Below are 20,208 nucleotides of genomic sequence, written 5' to 3' on the forward strand. Positions count from 1 at the left end.
CCTTGGGAGTTTAATACAAGCCTGGAGTGGCAAGTATTACTTTTTAGAATCCTTGTAGGCCCCTACCTTCTGCACTCGAAGTGCCAGAGTGAGGATTTAGCCTTGACAGATCCAGACTGGGATAGCACAGTAACGGGCATAACAGAGCCCTTTCCCCATCCAATCATAGAATCATAGAACATCAGGGTTGAAAGGGACCTCAGGAGGTCATCTAGTCCAACCCCCTGCTCAAAGCAGGACCAATCCCCAACTAAATCATCCCAGCCAGGGCTTTGTCAAGCCTGACCTTAAAAACCTCAAAGGAAGGAGATTCCATCAACTCCCTAGGTAATGCATTCCAATGCTTCACCACCCTCCTAGTGAAAAAGTTTTTCCTAATATCCAACCTAAACCTCCCCCACTTCAACTTGAGACCATTACTCCTTGTTTTGTCAACTGGTACCATTGAGAACAGTCGAGATCCATCCTCTTTGGAACCCCCTTTCAGGTAGTTGACAGCAGCTATCAAATCCCCCCTCATTCTTCTCTTCTGCAGACTAAACTTACAATCCCAGCTCCCTCAGCCTCTCCTCATAAGTCATGTGTTCCAGTCCCCTAATAATTTTTGTTGACCTCCGCTGGACATTTTCCAATTTTTTCACATCCTTCTTGAAGTGTGTCCAATTTTGGGCCCCACAATACTCCAGATGAGGCCTCACCAATGTCGAAAAGAGGGGAATGATCACATCCCTCGATCTGCTGGCAATGCCCCTACTTATACAGCCCAAAATGCCATTAGCCTTCTTGGCAACAAGGGCACACTGTTGACTCATAGCTGTCCGTGCTTGACATGTGGCAGTGAAGATCAAGTTCCCAGCTCTCTGTCCCTGACCCATTTCTCCTCTTCTCCTTCCTTCCACTTCCTGCAAACAGCCCCTTGCATAGGTGCTGGGAATTAGGGTGCAGGGGATGCTCACTGCCGCAGCCCAGCTTGAAGTGGTTTACAGTTTGGTTCAATGAGTACTTGTGGCACCTTAGAGACTAACCCCAAGTACTCCTTTTCTTTTTGCGAATACAGACTAACACAGTTGCTACTCTGAAACCTGTCAGTTTGGTTCAATGGCTCTCAGCACCCTCTTATAAAAAAATTTCCAGGACCCCAAATTAAATATATTTCATTTAATGTTGACCATTTTTAAACATTTCATTAAAATATAAAATTAAAAGGAAATGATGAAGCACGAGTCATTTCAAATAAAAAAATGAAATCTTTCAGTTTTTACAGATTCCCCCTTCTGCCCTAACCAGAACAATTTGGCAAAACTAATTTGAATTTTCCAATTGTTTTGGTGTTGCTGAATCTGGATTTCTTGCCAAAAAAAAGTTTTGTCTGAAAAATATTACCCAGATCTACGGACAAGACCTCCGTGGCTGCGGAAAGAAACTCCACTAGGTGGTGCTCTAAGCCAATAGTTCCAATGCACAACAAGACTGGAGATTGGGGATTTGGAAAAAGTGAAATTGGAAAGGTGGTTGGGAGTAAAATGGAAAAAGGAAATGGGAAGATCCCCACGCACACACACACACACACCCCCACACCCGCAGGAGTGGGTGGATGAATAGAAAGGAGGCCCCAAATATCTCAGTGGATAGCACAATGAAGTCCTGGTCTGTGACTGGGACTCTTAGCTACTGTAATAGAAATAAATAAGGAGACGAGAAGATTCTGAGTATAAGATATTAGCAGGGATAAAGGGTGAAGGAGGCCTGCAAGTATTTATTAAAGTGAATCCACCCCTTAAGAGCAGTTTCTGCATCAGTGCTGGGATTTCAGCAGCACCGTGCATAGTGCTGCTGGAAGAAAGCCCCTACCTATGTATTCATATAAGCAGAAAGGTACACATAAAGAAGATATTGTTCGGATCCAAACCCAGCCCTTACTCTTGAATCTCCAGTGTTCATTAGGGCAAATATTTTCCTGTGCAGTCTTAAGACAGAGGACAGCACGTACCAGAGTCTCAGCTGGTACACGTCAGCGTGGCTCCATCTAAACCAGAGATGGGCAAACTACGGCCCATGGGACCCTCCTGCCTGGCCCCTGAGCCCCCAGCCCCTCCCCTGCTGTTCCCCGTCCTCTGCAGCCTCAGCTCACTGGACTGCCAGCGCAATGCTCTGGGCAGCAGGGCTGCAAGCTCTTGCTGGGCAGCACAGCTGCAGAGCTGCGGCCTGACACAGTGCTTTGTGCTGTGCGGTGCTTTGGCTGGCTCCAGCTGGGCAGCACGGCTGCCTATCCTGGTGCTCTGGGTGGCATGGCTGTAGTGCCACCAGCCACCGGTGCTCCAAGTAGCTCAGTAAGGGGGCAGGGAGCCGGGGGGGTTGGATAGAGGGCAGAGGAGTTCGGGGTGGTGGTCAGGGGGCAGGGGTGTGGATAGGGGGCAGGGTGGTCAGAGGGAAGTGAACAGGGGGGTTGAATGGGGGCAGGGGTCCTGGGTGGGGGGTGGAGTCAGTAAGGAGAGGGGGCGTTGGATGGGGCAGCGGGGGGCAGTCAGGGGCAGGGGTTCCAGGGGCAGTCAGGGGACAGGGAGGGGTGGATGGGGCGTGGGTCCTGGGGGGGCGAGAAGCACGGGGGGGGGTTGGATAGGAGGTGGGGGCCGGGGCCACACCTGGCTGTGCCTCCCTAACCGGCCCTCCATACAATTTCGGAAACCCGATGTGGCCCTCAGGCAAGAAAGTTTACCCACCCCGATCTAAACCAAGGATCTACACTAGCGTAACACTGACAGACCCCAGTCTTCCGTGGGCAGGACTGAACCTGGGGCCTCAGGAGCTAAATGCACCAGCCTCTACTGCATGAGCTAAAAGCCATGTAGCCCTCAGCTAAGGCTGTAGCAAACTCATTAATCTTCAAGTAGTCTAGGTGCCAAGAGAGGGGACAGAGCACCACACCCCCAGGAGGTGTGTGGGTTACACTAGTATACAGCAGCTGACAAGCTGGCCACAGATATCAATTAACCCTTTTGCCTGTGAACTCTGACCAGCCCCTCCCTCCCCCCCTTTACTACAATGAATCACCTGGGTTTACTTAGTGAACACATGAGCACTGACTGTACGGTCTGGATTTGCTAACTGGCAGGAGTGGATTAAAGTTCAGAGCGGAGAAGTGCTTGGAACCCCATGTGAACATCTGAGCCAAGAAAATCATCCAGTGGTTGGGGCATGGCCCAGAAACAGCTGGAATTAAACTGTTCAAAAATCACCCCCATCTCCAGCAGACTGCACTTCTCCTTGGCAGCCTTCCAGAGAGAGACAGGGGATAGTTATTAAAACAGAACAAATAAGACTCTCTCATTTTTTAATCCCCAAAGGTATAACAATATACCTGACAGCAAGGGAGAGCTTGAAATGATTATCTGGCATCTAGCTGCCAGCAAGGGATCATTATCTATTATTTGCTTAGATGGGGAACAATGGGTTTCTCTCTGGGTCTGTTCTCCGCTTGAGTGTGGCTCCACCTGGTGCAGCACAGATTGCAGATAATCATGCCCTTTGGTTGAAGTATGCACTGGCTGATATCGCTGAGAGAGGCCTCATTACACTCAACGTATCTCCCTGTCCTAGGCTGGTAGGCTAACCTTTCAATTCCTGTTGTGACATGCAGCAGCCTCATGCTTTGAGAGGCTGCTCAGTTCCAGCCATGTGCTGCCAGAGCCAATGCAAACTAGTGCTAGGTTCTCGAAGAATACTGAGGCATGGAGGGTTAGATCCACAAAGGGGTTTAAACACCCACCTGCCATTCTTTGAGTACCTAAATTCAACTCTTCGATACTCACCCCCCCCCCATTCAGCAGCCACATGCGTTAAGCGGCGCAATAGCTGAATAGTAAAGCAGATTCTGTCTGGGTTGTTTTGCTCACTGAGTGGCCATGATTGAGCAGCCTTTGGAAAATACAATTAAAGCAGGTAATGAATGGGAACTGGGATAGCAGGACCCTTCCCACTCAACTAGCAACAAAGAGCTTGCTACTGATTACAGACAGTGCCAGCAGCAAACTCCCTCCTCAACGGCGTCCCTAACCGGGAGCTCATTACCTAAGCTGGCTACCATTTCCTATTGGCAGGACACAAAGTGACATGTGTAAGGGGCAGTCCCTGGTGATCCTTGCTCTCCATTGGTTCCTCATCTACCGGAGATCCTTATCTAGCCTGCATTAGCGTAGTCTGAGCACCTCACATTCTTTAATGCACTTGTCCTCACAACACCCCAGGGCAGTGCTATGATCCCCAGCTTACAGGTAGGGAACTGAGGCACAGAGACACTTAGGCTCTCAGATAACTTTTTTAATCTGGTCTTAATGATGCTGATAAGCACTACGGTAAGTCACATAGGTGCCTAGGAAGGTTAGGCATCTAACTCCCCTTGATGTAGGTACATAAACCTACTTAGTCACCTTTGTAAATCCCACTAGAAACAAAAATACTTTGTAACTCTGGACTCAAGGTCACAGAGAGACTGTAGCAGAGCAAGGGACACAACTTGGGTCTTCCAGGCCAGCACTCCAGCCACTGTTTCATCCCATGTCTCAGTAGGAACCTATGCTGCTACCAGATGCTGGTTTTATCTATGAGCCATCTAAGAAATGGGGTGAAGTGGAAGTGATGTGTGACATTCGCAGGCCCAGGGCACAATCCAGACTAGTGATTAGCTGTGTCACCCCTACCCTCTAACCTGGGGTGCCCTTTACACTGCTTTGCTGCTGTAGCCTCCAGTCACAAACAGCTTCTAGCATCCAAGTCACTACCAGCTATGTCTGAGCCCTGGTCTACACTACAAGTTTAGGTCAAATTTAGCAGCGTTAGATCAATTTAACCCTGCACCTGTCCGCATGACGAAGCCACTTTTGTCGACTTAAACGTCTCTTAAAATCTATTTCTGTAATCCTCCCTGATGAGGGAATTAGCACTGAAATTGACATCGCCGGGTCGAATTTGGGGTGGTGTGGACGCAATTCGACGGTATTGGCCTCCAGGAGCTATCCCAGAGTGCTCCATTGTGACTGCTCTGGACAGCACTTTCAACTCAGATGCACTGGCCAGGTACACAGGAAAAGCACAAGGAACTTTTGAATTTCATTTCCTGTTTGGCCAGTGTGGCGGGTCATCAGCAGAGATGACCATGCAGAGCTCATCAGCACAGGTGATCATGCAGTCCCAGAATCGCAAAAGAGCTCCAGCATGGACCGAATGGGAGGTACTGGATCTGATCGCTGTATTGGGAGATGAATCCGTGCTATCAGAACTCCGTTCCAAAAGATGAAATGCCAAAATATTTGAAAAAATCTCCAAGGGCATGAAGGACAGTGGCTATCACAGGGACCTACAGCAGTGCTGTGTGAAATTTAAGGTGCTCAGGCAAACCTACCAAAAATCCAAAGAGGCAAACAGCCGCTCTGGGTCAGACTTCTGACATGCCGCTTCTATGATGAGCTGCATACACTTCTAGGTGGTGCCCTTACCACTACCCCACCCCTGTTCGTGGACTCCTGCAAGGGGAGAGTCTCATGCAACAGGGATGAGGATTTTGGGGATGAGGAAGATGATGAGGAGGAGGAGGATGAAACTGTTTTCCCCAACAGCCAGGAACTGTTTATCACCCTGGAGCCAATACCTTCCCAACCCTCCCAAGGCAAGCTCCCAGACCTTGAAGAAGGAGAAGGCACCTCTGGTGAGTGTATCTTTGTAAATATAATAAATGGTTTAAAAGCAAGCGTGTTTAATGATTAATTTGCCCTGAAGACTTGGGATGCATTCGCGGCCAGTACAGCTACTGGAAAAGTCTGTTAACGTGTCTGGGGATGGAGCAGAAATCCTCCAGGGACAACTCAATGAAGCTCTCCTGGATGTACTCCCAAAGCCTTTGCAAAAGGTTTCTGGGGAGGGCAGCCTTATTCCGTCCTCCATGGTAGGACACTTTACCACGGCAGGCCAGCAGCACATAGTCTGGAATCATTGCATAACAAAGCATGGCAGCGTATGGTCCCAGTGTTTGCTGGCATTCAAGCAACATCCGTTCTTTATCTCTCTGTGTTATCCTCAGGAGAGTGATATCATTCGTGGTCACCTGGTTGAAATAGGAGAATTTTATTAAGGGGACATTCAGAGGTGGCCGTTCCTGCTGGGCTGTTTGCCTGTGGCTGTAAAGAAATCATCCCTGATGTTAGTCACGCTGTGGGGGGAGGGGTGAAGTGATCATCCCAGAGAATTGGGGGTGGAAGGGGCGCAACCTTGTACTGAAAGCACATGTACTATTTAATGTTAACAGCTTGGTTCACCGTGAAAGAGTCTACCCATTGTTCTCTAAAATGTGTCTTTTTAAATACTCCTCTCCCTTTTTATCTCCCGCAGCTGCAAATCATAGAATCATAGAATATCAGGGTTGGAAGGGACCCCAGAAGGTCATCTAGTCCAACCCCCTGCTCGAAGCAGGACCAATTCCCAGTTAAATCATCCCAGCCAGGGCTTTGTCAAGCCTGACCTTAAAAACCTCTAAGGAAGGAGATTCTACCACCTCCCTAGGTAACGCATTCCAGTGTTTCACCACCCTCTTAGTGAAAAAGTTTTTCCTAATATCCAATCTAAACCTCCCCCATTGCAACTTGAGACCATTACTCCTCGTTCTGTCATCTGCTACCATTGAGAACAGTCTAGAGCCATCCTCTTTGGAACCCCCTTTCAGGTAGTTGAAAGCAGCTATCAAATCCCCCCTCATTCTTCTCTTCTGCAGACTAAACAATCCCAGCTCCCTCAGCCTCTCCTCATAAGTCATGTGCTCTAGACCCCTAATCATTTTTGTTGCCCTTCGCTGGACTCTCTCCAATTTATCCACATCCTTCTTGTAGTGTGGGGCCCAAAACTGGACACAGTACTCCAGATGAGGCCTCACCAGTGTCGAATAGAGGGGAACGATCACGTCCCTCGATCTGCTCGCTATGCCCCTACTTATACATCCCAAAATGCCATTGGCCTTCTTGGCAACAAGGGCACACTGTTGACTCATATCCAGCTTCTCGTCCACTGTCACCCCTAGGTCCTTTTCCGCAGAACTGCTGCCTAGCCATTCGGTCCCTAGTCTGTAGCGGTGCATTGGATTCTTCCATCCTAAGTGCAGGACCCTGCACTTATCCTTATTGAACCTCATCAGATTTCTTTTGGCCCAATCCTCCAATTTGTCTAGGTCCTTCTGTATTCTATCCCTCCCCTCCAGTGTATCTACCACTCCTCCCAGTTTAGTATCATCCGCAAATTTGCTGAGAGTGCAATCCACACCATCCTCCAGATCATTTATGAAGATATTGAACAAAACCGGCCCCAGGACCGACCCCTGGGGCACTCCACTTGACACCGGCTGCCAACTAGACATGGAGCCATTGATCACTACCCGTTGAGCCCGACAATCTAGCCAGCTTTCTACCCACCTTATAGTGCATTCATCCAGCCCATACTTCCTTAACTTGCTGACAAGAATACTGTGGGAGACCGTGTCAAAAGCTTTGCTAAAGTCAAGAAACAATACATCCACTGCTTTCCCTTCATCCACAGAACCAGTAATCTCATCGTAAAAGGCGATTAGATTAGTCAGGCATGACCTTCCCTTGGTGAATCCATGCTAACTGTTCCTGATCACTTTCAATGTTTCAATGCGCCCCCTATCATCTCCGTCCCAGAGGCTAGCGCAGATAAGAAGGCGAAAAAAACCACACTTGCGATGAAATGTTCTCTGAGCTCATGCAGTCCTCCTGCACTGAAAGAGCTCAGCAGAATGCATGGAGGCAAGCAATGGCAGAGTCCAGGAAAGCACAAAATGAATGCGAGGACAGGAGGGACGTGCGAGAGGAGAGGTGGCGGGAGCAAGATGATAGGTGGCAGCAGCGTGATGGGAGGAGGCAGGATGCAATGCTGAGACTACTGGAGGATCAAACTGATATGCTCCGGCGTATGGTTGAGCTGCAGGAAAGGCAACAGGAGCACAGACCACTGCTGCAGCCCCTGTGTAAGCAACCTCCCTCCTCCCCAAGTTCCATAGCCGCCTCACCCAGATGCCCAAGAAGGGGGGGGATTGGGGAGGAGGCTCCGGGCACCCAACCACTCCACCCCAGAGGACTGCCCAAGCAACAGAAGGCTGGAATTCAATAAGTTTTGAACTGGAGTGTGGCCTTGTCCTTCCCTCCTCCCCCACCCCTCCCGGGCTACCTTGGCAGTTATCCCCCTATTTGTGTGACCAATTAATAAATAATGCATGAATTTGAAACAACAATGACTTTATTGCCTCTGCAAGTGGTGATTGAAGGGGGGAGGGGACGGCGGCTGGCTTACAGGGAAGTAGAGTGAGCCAAGGGGGGCGGGGTTCATCAAGGAGAAACAAACAGAACTGTTAACACCGTAGCCTGGCCAGTCATGAAACTGGTTTTCAAAGCTTCTCTGATGCACAGTGTGCCCTGCTGTGCTCTTCTAACCACCCTGGTGGCTGGGTGCCTGTAATCAGCAGCCAGGCGATTTGCCTCAACCTCCTACCCCACCATAAATGTCTCCGCCTTACTCTCACAGATATTGTGGCGCACACAGCAAGCAGTAATAACAATGGGAATATTGGTTTCGCTTTGGTTTAACCGAGTCAGTAAACTGTGCCAGCGTGCTTTTATACATCCAAATGCACATTCTACCACCATTCTGCACTTGCTCAGCCTGTAGTTGAACAGCTCCTGACTACTGCCCAGGGTGCCTGTGTATGGCTTCATGAGCTATGGCATTAAGGGGTAGGCTGGGTCCCCAAGGATAACTATAGGCATTTCAACATCCCCCACAGTTATTTTCTGATCTGGGAAGGAAGTCCCTTCCCGCAGCTGTTCAAACAGACCAGAGTTCCTGAAGATGCGAGAGTCATGTACCTTTCCCGGCCATCCCACACTGATGTCAGTGAAACATCCCTTGTGGTCCACCAGTGCTTGCAGCACCATTGAAAAGTACCCCTTTCGGTTTATGTACTCGCCGGCATGGTGCTCCGGTGCCAAGATAGGGATATGCATTCCATCTATCGCCCCACCACAGTTAGGGAATCCCATTGCAGCAGAGCCATCCACTATGACCTGCACATTTCCCAGAGTCACTACCCTTAATAGCAGCAGCTCAGTGATTGCGTTGGCTACTTGGATCACAGCAGCCCCCACAGTAGATTTGCCCACTCCAAATTGATTCCCAACTGACCGGTAGCTGTCTGGCATTGCAAGCTTCCAGAAGGCTATCGCCACTCGCTTCTCAACTGTGAGGGCTGCTCTCATCTTGGTATTCTTGCACTTCAGGGCAGGGGAAAGCAAGTCACAAAGTTCCATGAAAGTGCCCTTACACATGTGAAAGTTTCACAGCCACTGGGAATCATCCCAGACCTGCATCACTATGCAGTCCCACCAGTCTGTGCTTGTTTCACGGGACCAGAATCGGCATTCCACAGCATGAGCCTGCCCCATTGCCACCAGGATGGCCAAATTGCCGGTGCCTGAGCTTTGAGAGAAGTCTGTGTCCATGTCCTCATCACTCTTGTCACCGTGCTGCCGTCACCTCCTCGCTTGCTTTTGCAGATTCTGGTTCTGCACATACTGGAGGATAATGCACGAGCTGTTTACAATGCTCACAACTGCCGCGGTGATCTGAGCGGGCTCCATGCTTGCCGTGGTATGGCGTCTGCAGGAGAGCAGAGTTGCAGCAGAAGTAGTGGCTGACGACGGATGCCATGAGAATAGATATTTATAGAGAACGACGAGAGGACCTGCAAGGTGCATTCAGGAGAGCCGGAGAGCAGAGTTGCAGCGGAAATGGTGGTTCGATGATGACAGTTAGCAGTCCTACTGCACCATCTGCTGAAAATAACTGTGTTCCTGTTGTCCAATAAACCGTCTGTTTTACTGGCTGGCTGAGAGTCTCAGTGAATCCCAGGAAGAGGGGTGCAGGGCCTGGACTCCCCCACACTCCGTGACAGGTGATTTGCTTTTCTCTTAGCTCCCCCTGAGCCCTTTGGGCTATTTGTTCTAGTGGTTAAGCCTGCAAGTGTAATGAGTGTAAATTTCATCTACTTCATTAGCTTGGCCATGTTCCATCCAGTACTCTGATGTCCTCTGACTGTGACTTCATCCCTCCACCCCTTTTACCTCCCCTGGCAACCTCCTCCTTCCCCCTCTCCTAGCTCTTTTCTTAAGCACCATGTTCATTAAACAATTAAAGCAATTATCAGTAGATCGCATATTGTGCGCAGGTGAACTGCAGTCATCTAGTACAAGAGCCATTAAGCTGCTGTCATTCCATTAGCTACACACACGCCCTGTTCCACTCACACTCTTTCCCAGTCTACGAGGTAGACGCAACACACCATATACTGCAGTGGTGGTTCCCACAACCTGTGGGCAATTCTGTTTGTAGCCCAGAGGGGAATTTCTGAAGTCCCTGTTATCTGAGCTTGCTCCTGCAACTTCTCATCATGGTTGCTGAAAAGATTTAAAAGCACACACACACACAAGAAATGAGGAGGGAGATTTTAAGGATTTCATTTGCAGAATTCAGCAACCCATTGCCATCCCACTATGATTGCAAACTATGTGCATGGACAGGTAATTTCATATGCCCCCAGCTCCCTGTTTATGTGTGAAACAGTCATTGTGCAATACACCAGAGTAGTATAAGGGCCCTACCATCAATCAAACCCTGACCCCGCCCCTTGACCCCTTAGCCCCGCCCCCTTGACCCCTCAGCCCCGCCCCTTGACCTCTTAGCCCCACCCACCGGAAGTCCCGCCCCATGGGTTATTACTTCCGGGGTCAAGGCTGCCACATGACCGGAAGCAAGGTGTGTCATGTGAACCCTCTAACAACTCCTCCCACTGCCCTCTACCAATCAGGATGGGTTTCGCCCCGTAGGACTTCCCCCCCAAGAGGAGCGTTGACCAATCAGGGCGAGTTCCGGAGGGGGGTGTCCTCTCCGGAAGTGGGTCTTGTGACCCCTCTAACAACTCCTCCCCCCCCCCCAATCAGGATGGGTTTTGCCCCGTAGGACCTCCCAGAGAGGAGCTTTGACCAATCAGGGCGAGTTCCGGGGTGGGGGTGTCCTCTCTGGAAGTGGGTCTTGTGACCCCTCTAACAACTCCTCCCCCCACCCCGCTACCAATCAGGAGGGGTTTTGTTCCGATAGGACCAAGAGGAGATTTGACCAATTAGGATGAGTTCCGGGGGCGGGGTGACCCGTCCGGAAATGATTCGTGTGACCCCTCTAACAACTCCTCCCACCAACCTCTACCAATCAGGCCGGCCCGAGAGCAGATTTGACCAAAATAGGGCAGGTTCTGGGATGGGGTGAACCACCCAGAAGAGGGGCGTATGACCCCTCTGCCAATCAGAGCGCAGCACCATCACCCCATAAGGCCCAGCGTCGGGCAGAAGAGGCTGTCTTTTACCAAGAGCGCGTGTTTTAGAAATCGTGGAAACATGGACTCCTTCACCACCCCCGTGAGAACTTCGGACTTTGTTTTAGCCCCGAGGGCCTTCAACAAACCGCGGAGAAAGCGCTACATCAGCGACAGTTCCGAGGAGGAGGAGGAGGGGGCAATTCAGGGGAGCCCTTTGGCCCAGCCATTGATGGATACCCCGGACCCTGAAACCCAGCCGCTTGTGGGGCCCCACGATGAGCGTGATGGCCTCTTGTTGGCCACCCCCCGGGAGGAGGAAGGTGATCGCAGCTCGGGGAAGTCACTAGTGGACAAGATGAACGCTCAGGTAAATGAATGCTTAAGAAGTGACGGTCGGGATGGGGTTGTAACGGGACTAGGAACCAGGGATTGTGTAAATCAAAAACCGAGCAGTGGGGTGCTTACGCTGTTTCTTTTTTGAAAAAAATCTCTCAACAGCTCAATGATGCCTTTCTAGAGGACCCGGAGACTCTAGACAGCGTTGCACCAAGCAGCGAAGATGAACCGGGCCCACCTTGTTTTTGCTCAACGCCAATACAAAATGTTGAAGAGGACTCCGAGGATGACGGCTATGAGGAGTTTAGGAGGAGGCTTGGCATGGAACTGACTGAGCCAGTGCCACGTCGTGAGCGTAACAAAGTCATGCAGACTATTGTACGCGTTGCTGTTTATTCTGTTCTTAATCACTGTCTTAGGGAAAAGCTTTTTGAAGATTGTGAGGGCTGTGTCATAGATGCACCAGGCCAGCGGCACCATGACTGTGTGACTTGGACTTCAGTGGATATAAACTGCAAGCTCCGGGGCCTGTGTGCTGAGCTGTGTTTGGAAAGCTTATTAAACACTGTGATTGCCATAGGTTATGCTATGCAATGTCTATGCCTAACCCAAGAACATTTAGCACAAGGGGTGACCTTGATAAATGCTGTGCAATTCAGTGGAGACCCTGACCATGTTTTAAAGAAAATGACCAAACCGGAAGATGCCTGCTTAGAGCGTTATATTGACCGTCTGGTCCGCACAAAAAGTTACAGAACCCTGCTTAAGAAAAAGGCTATTTGTAAGAAATCTAAAAGGATTAAGTTAGAAAATGGTGAGGTGCCAAACATGCGATATAAAACTTGGTAGCTGTAAATTTTAAAAAAAAATCTATTGAAAAGGGCTTTGTGACTATTTGTATTTCTGTTAAAAGGTCTCTGGCCCTTAAGGGAGCTTAAAGTCTTTTTTTCTTTCTTTCTTTTTTTAATGGAGCATCTTGGTTTGTTTTGAAGGAGCTGTATGTCTTTTAAATAAAAAAAATTGTTTGTGAGAACCTAGCTCTTGTGTCTTTTGTGTAAGAGAGACCCATTTACAGCAAAAAAAAAAAAAAAGCTGAAATGTATGTTGTGGGAGGGGGAAAAATACCCTAAAAATGTGTTTACAATAAAACAAACGGGGATGGTTCAGACATGTGGTTGAGTACAATAGAGTTGACTTATTCTGTTGAACTGAACGGGTTTAACCACCCCCCCCCTCACTGAATAGCCAGGGTGACTGTGATTACTCACCCTTGTTGCCATAGGGTTAATTTTGATGGGGGTGCACCCATAGTAAGGGAGGTGGGTGGGTGAGGATGGTGAGTTCTGATTAATATGAAATGAAATAAAACCTCAGGAGTTTGCAGATGCTATTGGGCAGTTTAAATATAACCCCTGGAGTTGGTGGAACGCTATAGGCCAGTCTAAATATGGCCCAGGAGTTGGTTGAAGGCCACGGGGCACTTTTTCTAGAAATCACCCCCCGTTCCACCAAACTTTAAGCATGAAAGAACATGTTTTTAAAAACAAAAACAAGCCCCAAGACATTCATTGATAGCTGCAAAGGGCCCCTCACTTGAAATGGTTACTGTAAGAAGGCCCTACAGGGTGGGGGGAACAAAAAGTATTTGAACTTAAAAAAGAAAAGCAGCCCAATTGTGCAGAAAAACTTATTCCCCACCCCCGATCACAAAAGGGAATGCTAGGGAGGGGTGATCCAATCAACCTGCTAACTATTTTGAAACAAAAGAGTTAGGATGGTGTAAAAAAAAAACAACAAAACCTCAGGTAGCTTGGAGACTGTCTCTTTCAACAGAAACTCTCTTGAATTGCTGCTGGGCTGCAAGTGGAGGTATGTTCCCTGGTTTTTTTTTTTAACTCTGAAAATATATATATATTATATAATGCCATTTTTTGGCCATGCTATCTTAGTAAATAATGGTGCATATCTGTATTGCAGTGTGATCTGTTTAGCATGGAGCCAGTAACTTTAAGTTGCAGTTCATCACCAGGCCAAGGTAAAAACCATTTTTAACTGTAGTTGTGCTTAATAACTTCAGGTATTACATAGGTTGAATAGGGATTTGGGAGCTAATACTAACTAACATTTTGGCTTGTTTTTCTTACCCCAAAGACCCCAAGCACACATGGCTGGGGCAGGGCGGGGGCCAGAACAACCAGGGATCTTTTTAAAAGCATGTGGGTTTATTGAAAAGTATTTTGTTGCAAACAGTGTTTTAAACTCTGTGTGTGTGTGTGTGTGTGTGTGTGTGTGTAAAACATAGGCGGTTTTTAAAAAGTATATGTCTACAAACTGATGGTGATGGTGTGTTTCCAATTAGCAGGGTTTTTACTTTGCAAAATGAGATGTATTTAAAAAAAAAAATATTTGTGGGGGTTGTTTTCAAAGTGGTAGAAATAAACTCAAAACCTGTGATTGTTGTACAGCCTGAAATGGATTATTTTGTTTTAAAGCTATGACTTTTTTAAATAGAAAAAACACTCTAATGGATATTATTTTATTTTATTTTAAAGTTTACTAGACAGTTTCATGTGTTTTATTAGAATGTTGTTTGCTTTACAGCACGGTCAAAACTTGAGCGGGTAAAAATGCTCAAAAGAAAAAGGAAAGAGACAATTGAAAAGAAAAATTCACAAGTATCAGTGACAGATGGATGGATGAAGCCGGGTAAATATATTTTGCTTATTAGTCTGGTTAATTTATGAGGTTTTGTATTTTAAGTACATACATAGGTGTGGGTGAGAAAGCTGGCAAAGTTACATTTTTGTAAAATGCTTTTTTTCCCCCCTCCTGCCCCAAGCAGGCATATGCAGCCCTTCTGACAAGGCTGTAGTGGGAGCTACAAGGACCCCTCCCCGAGAACCACCAAAGAACCAGGAATCTGCTTTGAGACCTTTATCAACGCAAAACAGCACAAGAGTGCAGATGAAGCATCAGCCCAGTCCAAACCTCATTTACGTCAAACCCAAGGACAAAACAAAACACTCTGGTAAAAAACATCCATGCAAAGACAACTCCAGTTCCTCAGCGGCCACCGCCACGCCAAGCCCTGAGAAAACTGTGAGCGAAAACGCCCACATTCACAAACCCGGAACAGGCGCTCTAGGGATTGTGAATAAAAAACCAAGGATTGAAAACACCTGCGATGCCAAGGTATTGCAACCATGCAAACACAACTCCAGTTCCTCAGTGGCCACCGCCGCACCAAGCCCTGAGAAAACTGTGAGCGAAAACGTCCACATTCACAAACCCGGAGTAGGCACTCTAGGGGCTCTGAATGTGTGCAGAAACACACACATTCACAAACCCAGAGCAGGCACTCTAGGGGTTGTGAATAAAAAACTAAGGACTGACAAAGATCCCCCATATTCTAGTATTTGGGAAGAGTTTGATGCTTCATTCAGAAAACTGATGGACGCTGTATCTTCGGGGAGTCTAAAACTACGGCATTCTAAAAAGATTTGGAAAAAATACGACGCTTTGTTCAGAAAACTGATGGACGCTGAATCCTCAGGGGGCCTAAAAGAAAGGGGGGCTGGAAAGGGTGGCTCTGATCAGGCATGACTAGGTGTGGAAAGGGGTACCCTCAAGGGTGCACATCAGCTCGTGTGTAAACAAAAGGGCGGACGGCGCTTGGGGGATAAACAGATGGCTGCCAAAAAATTCCAGGCCAGGGTCGCTGTAAAAATTTTAAAAAGGGCTAAAGAGGTAATGAGGGAAAAAAAACAAAAAGAGATGCCCCCTACCAGAGGCTCTCAAACTGGCATGTCTGAAAATGGGGAGGCGAAATCAGACTCTGGTTTAGAAAATTCCCCAGAGTGCTCTCTAGACGGAGGCCCATCGACTCCCAATGCCCCTCACGGAGGCGTCTCAGAGTCTGACTCTCAATTAGTATCGGATGTAGAAGATGCCACTGATGGTTCCGTAGAGGAACCCCCAAGTAACCCTGAAAATGCAGAGGTGTATATGGAGAGAGTGAGAAGTTGGCAACGTGAATTACCTAGATTTGGGGGGTCGGTGTATTGTGAGGAGTTTCGTTTTGTCCATCTTGAGCAAATAAATTCAGCTCAACAGGCTGTTGAAGCCATACACAGAGGGATACAGCTAGTTCTTGATGATGTTAATGGTAGGGTAGGCCCTGATGATTACGTACAGTTACGTTTAGAGAGCCGTCGTTTAACTAACCCTTTGTTTTCAGTCAGAAGAACTAGGGATGAGCTGTCCGCTGAGGATTTCTTGAACCAGACCTCAAAGCTGCTTCAGAGCAATAGAGAATTGCATTTCGATGGGACGTTGCGCCTTGTTGTGACAGTTGTAAAAAATAGGGGTGGGGGCGCTCGAAGAGTTTTAAATTCTATCCTTAGTAGTCAGATTATTCATAAAAAGAGACAATGTTTAGTAGACCTGACTTACACCGGTACCAATCTATGTTTTGCGGGAGGGCTCTTGGCTGTCATGGCCGGTCATAAACCTACAGATGCAGAATTGTTAGCAGAGGCGAGAAAGTTGCACGAGAAACTGGGGTGGTCAGATCAAAAAAAGGTTATGCTCACTGATGTAGCAAAGTTTGAACAGCATTTAGGAGTTAACATACAGGTGGTGCTGTATGCGGTGAAAGGTGGCTGGGGTTTTTTTAAAACGGGGGGCCCCGTGTACCCTAAGACTTATTTCATCCTGTTGCACAATGAACATTACTATGGGGTTCTGGATGTGAAAAAGTTGTTCGGAGCAAAAAATTACTGTGAGTTTTGCCACACGGTGTACAGTCACGACCATTCTTGCAGGTATCGTTGCCGTCTCTGCTTGAGCGCAACATGCTCTGACAACATGGGTGTGCAGCTGAGGTGTCCTAGCTGTAAACTGTATTGTCGGTCCAAAGAGTGTTTAGACAGACATGTCAACTGTGCGTCAAAAAACCAAGTTGAATGCCTGTCTAAAACTTTGTGCGGTAAGTGTCAGGCGTACGTGGACAAGCAGCACAGGTGTAAAGGGAGGCGCTGTAAGCAGTGTCAGGGTTTGATCGTTGGAGATGTAGACATTCACCTCTGTTTTATGGACAGCCTTAGAAAGCCCGAATCATCAGAAAAGTATATTTTTTATGATTTTGAATGCATGCAGGAGACTGGGTTGCACACTCCCAATTATATTTTTGCAATGTCCCTAAAGCCGGAAAAATCCTGGGAATTTAAGGGTGACGAATGTCTTTCTATGTTTGTTAAGACCTTTATTGGCAAAGAGTTCCGGGACTACACGTTCCTAGCACACAATTCCAAAGGTTATGATGCGTATTTCTGTGTTAGACAGTTACTGAAGGAAAAGATGTGCATAGAACTGATCACTCAGGGCAGTAAACTAATGTGTGTGGAAGTTAAGGCCCTTGGCATTCGTTTTATAGACTCTTTAAACTTCTTGCCCATGAAGCTTAGCAAGCTCCCACAGGCGATGGGGTTTGAAGGTTGCAAAGGGTATTTTCCACATTTTTTTAACACTTTAGAAAATCAAAATTATGTGGGGCCTATGCCCGGTGTGGAGCACTACGGTGTAGAAAGCATGATGCCCAGGGAAAAAGCAGAGTTTCTCGACTGGTATCAAGACCACAGCTCTGAGACTTTTGACCTGCAGAAAGAGCTTGCGTATTACTGCCAGCAGGATGTAAAAATTTTGAGACAGGCTTGTATCCTATACAGAAAAGAAATTATGAATATGACGGAGAAGGTCGATCTAGTAGAGAGAGAACCCGGTAAATTCACTGAGATAAAACTGTGTATAGATCCGTTCCGGTACATAACGCTGGCATCCGTCTGCATGGCTATGTACAGGTTTATGTTTTTGGAGCCTAACACGGTAGCTCTTCTCCCTCCAGACAACTATCACAGACAGAAAAAGAGATATTCGACCCCATCTATCCAGTGGCTGTTGTATATCTCTCAAAAAGAACATATACAAATACGGCACGCTTTACAGGGTGGGGAACTACAGGTAGGCCCCTACTTTTTAGACGGTTATGCCAATATTGACGGGGTACACATAGCCTTTGAGTTTAATGGGTGTTTTTTTCACGGCTGTGTCGCCTGTCATTGTGAAAAAGCACAAAATCCTATGACGGGGACAACTTTTGGGTTTCTTTATTACAAGACGCAGCTCAAGACCGACTATCTAAAACGGCTTGGTTTTGTAGTGAGGACTCTTTGGGAGCACGAGTGGGTGGTGATGAAAGAAACAGACAGGGAGCTTGCGAGCTTTTTAAACCGAGCCCAGTTACCCCAGCCTCTCATGCCTAGGGATGCTCTTTTTGGGGGGAGGACGAACGCCATCCGTCTATATTATAAACCTAAGCCCGGCGAAGAAATCCACTATTATGATTTTACCAGCTTGTACCCTTTTCCCTTGTGAAAAGGGAGGGGGCCTGGAATCCCCCTCTGGGGGATTATTTAGGGGACCTCACGAGCGAGATCCCACCAGATCAACACATCACCGAGTTTGTGTCGGCAGGCCCAAAAACATACGGGTACAAACTGTCGGGAGGAAAGGCTTGTATGAAGGTCAAAGGTATTACCCTGAACGTAGCAAACTCGGTGATGTGTTGATCTGGTGGGATCTCGCTCGTGAGGTCCCCTAAATAATCCCCCAGAGGGGGATTCCAGGCCCCCTCCCTTTTCACAAATATCACAGAGTCAGTGTCGTGGTACAGGCACCGCTCTTGCAATCCGTCTAGGAGGTTGTATAGTTCTAAGCGGGCATAAGCAGTGGTGAAACAGGCTATGAAAACATTGGTATTGCCAGAGACAGAATAACGGTCTTTTGCGTGCTTCCAAGATACGCACGCTGTTTCATCGTCGATAAACTCACAGGATGAAACCTCGTAGTTGGGGGAAAATAGGTACTGAAAGAGTTCGTCAGGGTCTCTCACGATGCTGGTATTGGGTAGGTTGGTTCTTTGGCCGAATTTACCCCACAGAGAATTTAAAAACAGTTTAGCAATTTGGCGTTTAGCGGGGTTTAGCCTGATCTCGTGTCGGCGTAAAAGCACGCCTTCTTTCTGGTAGAAATCGTTAACATACTTATTTTGTTTGTCTTCGTCTGTGCACCAGCTGGGATACCCTGAAGCCTCTTGTTTCTGGCGGAGGTGTAATTTTATGTACTCCGAAAAGAGTTTATCAGATTTTTCATTAAAATGCCAGATTTCATAGATTTTAGCCACCACGTACCCCTTCGCTATGGCTGCATTCAATTCCACAGTGCACCAAGTCCCCAGGATGGCCCTCTCCTCGTCAGTGTGGGTGCACGTCTCCCGCTGCACGGTTTCCGCGCAGGTTCGGCATAGCGGGAACATAAGCTTGCCGCCCACTCTGACAGGTAACAATGGGAAAAAGAGGCCTCGTGGGATGAACACTTTAACTTTTGCAATTCCAAAATAATTTGCAAGGGGTCCAAATTTGTCATAAACTATATCGGGGTGCCCGATAGGGTAGTCTTTCGTTTTGTTTACAAAAGGGTACAAGCTGGTAAAATCATAATAGTGGATTTCTTCGCCGGGCTTAGGTTTATAATATAGACGGATGGCGTTCGTCCTCCCCCCAAAAAGAGCATCCCTAGGCATGAGAGGCTGGGGTAACTGGGCTCAGTTTAAAAAGCTCGCAAGCTCCCTGTCTGTTTCTTTCATCACCACCCACTCGTGCTCCCAAAGAGTCCTCACTACAAAACCAAGCCGTTTTAGATAGTCGGTCTTGAGCTGCGTCTTGTAATAAAGAAACCCAAAAGTTGTCCCCGTCATAGGATTTTGTGCTTTTTCACAATGACAGGCGACACAGCCGTGAAAAAAACACCCATTAAACTCAAAGGCTATGTGTACCCCGTCAATATTGGCATAACCGTCTAAAAAGTAGGGGCCTACCTGTAGTTCCCCACCCTGTAAAGCGTGCCGTATTTGTATATGTTCTTTTTGAGAGATATACAACAGCCACTGGATAGATGGGGTCGAATATCTCTTTTTCTGTCTGTGATAGTTGTCTGGAGGGAGAAGAGCTACCGTGTTAGGCTCCAAAAACATAAACCTGTACATAGCCATGCAGACGGATGCCAGCGTTATGTACCGGAACGGATCTATACACAGTTTTATCTCAGTGAATTTACCGGGTTCTCTCTCTACTAGATCGACCTTCTCCGTCATATTCATAATTTCTTTTCTGTATAGGATACAAGCCTGTCTCAAAATTTTTACATCCTGCTGGCAGTAATACGCAAGCTCTTTCTGCAGGTCAAAAGTCTCAGAGCTGTGGTCTTGATACCAGTCGAGAAACTCTGCTTTTTCCCTGGGCATCATGCTTTCTACACCGTAGTGCTCCACACCGGGCATAGGCCCCACATAATTTTGATTTTCTAAAGTGTTAAAAAAATGTGGAAAATACCCT

General features: G+C 47.6%; 1 protein-coding gene and 1 long non-coding RNA gene across 2 annotated transcripts; both read left to right on the top strand.

Annotated features, from left to right (window-relative positions):
- Positions 1-11,114: 11,114 nt before the first annotated feature.
- LOC141994468 (uncharacterized) lies at positions 11,115-12,899 on the top strand. Its single transcript, XM_074964705.1, has 2 exons — positions 11,115-11,789; positions 11,921-12,899. The coding sequence occupies exons 1-2, from the start codon at positions 11,394-11,396 to the stop codon at positions 12,605-12,607; spliced, it is 1,083 nt and encodes a 360-aa protein (XP_074820806.1). The 5' UTR covers positions 11,115-11,393; the 3' UTR covers positions 12,608-12,899.
- Positions 12,900-13,577: 678 nt separating this feature from the next.
- LOC141994469 (uncharacterized) lies at positions 13,578-15,338 on the top strand. The gene is made up of 4 exons (XR_012641133.1): positions 13,578-13,627; positions 13,736-13,793; positions 14,360-14,464; positions 14,598-15,338. It is a non-coding gene; the product is annotated as an uncharacterized LOC141994469 (long non-coding RNA).
- The last annotated feature ends 4,870 nt before the right edge of the window (positions 15,339-20,208 follow it).

Source organism: Natator depressus, chromosome 10, assembly GCF_965152275.1.
Source record: "Natator depressus isolate rNatDep1 chromosome 10, rNatDep2.hap1, whole genome shotgun sequence".
Taxonomy (NCBI): domain Eukaryota; kingdom Metazoa; phylum Chordata; order Testudines; family Cheloniidae; genus Natator; species Natator depressus.

What these genes read in the sequence shown, in the direction of transcription:
- LOC141994468 (XM_074964705.1), top strand. Translation starts at nt 11,394, where the DNA reads ATGACCCCTCTGCCAATCAGAGCGCAGCACCATCACCCCATAAGGCCC. An exon ending in TGGACAAGATGAACGCTCAG is followed by an intron (nt 11,790 to 11,920) that starts GTAAATGAATGC and finishes ATCTCTCAACAG; the next exon opens with CTCAATGATGCCTTTCTAGA.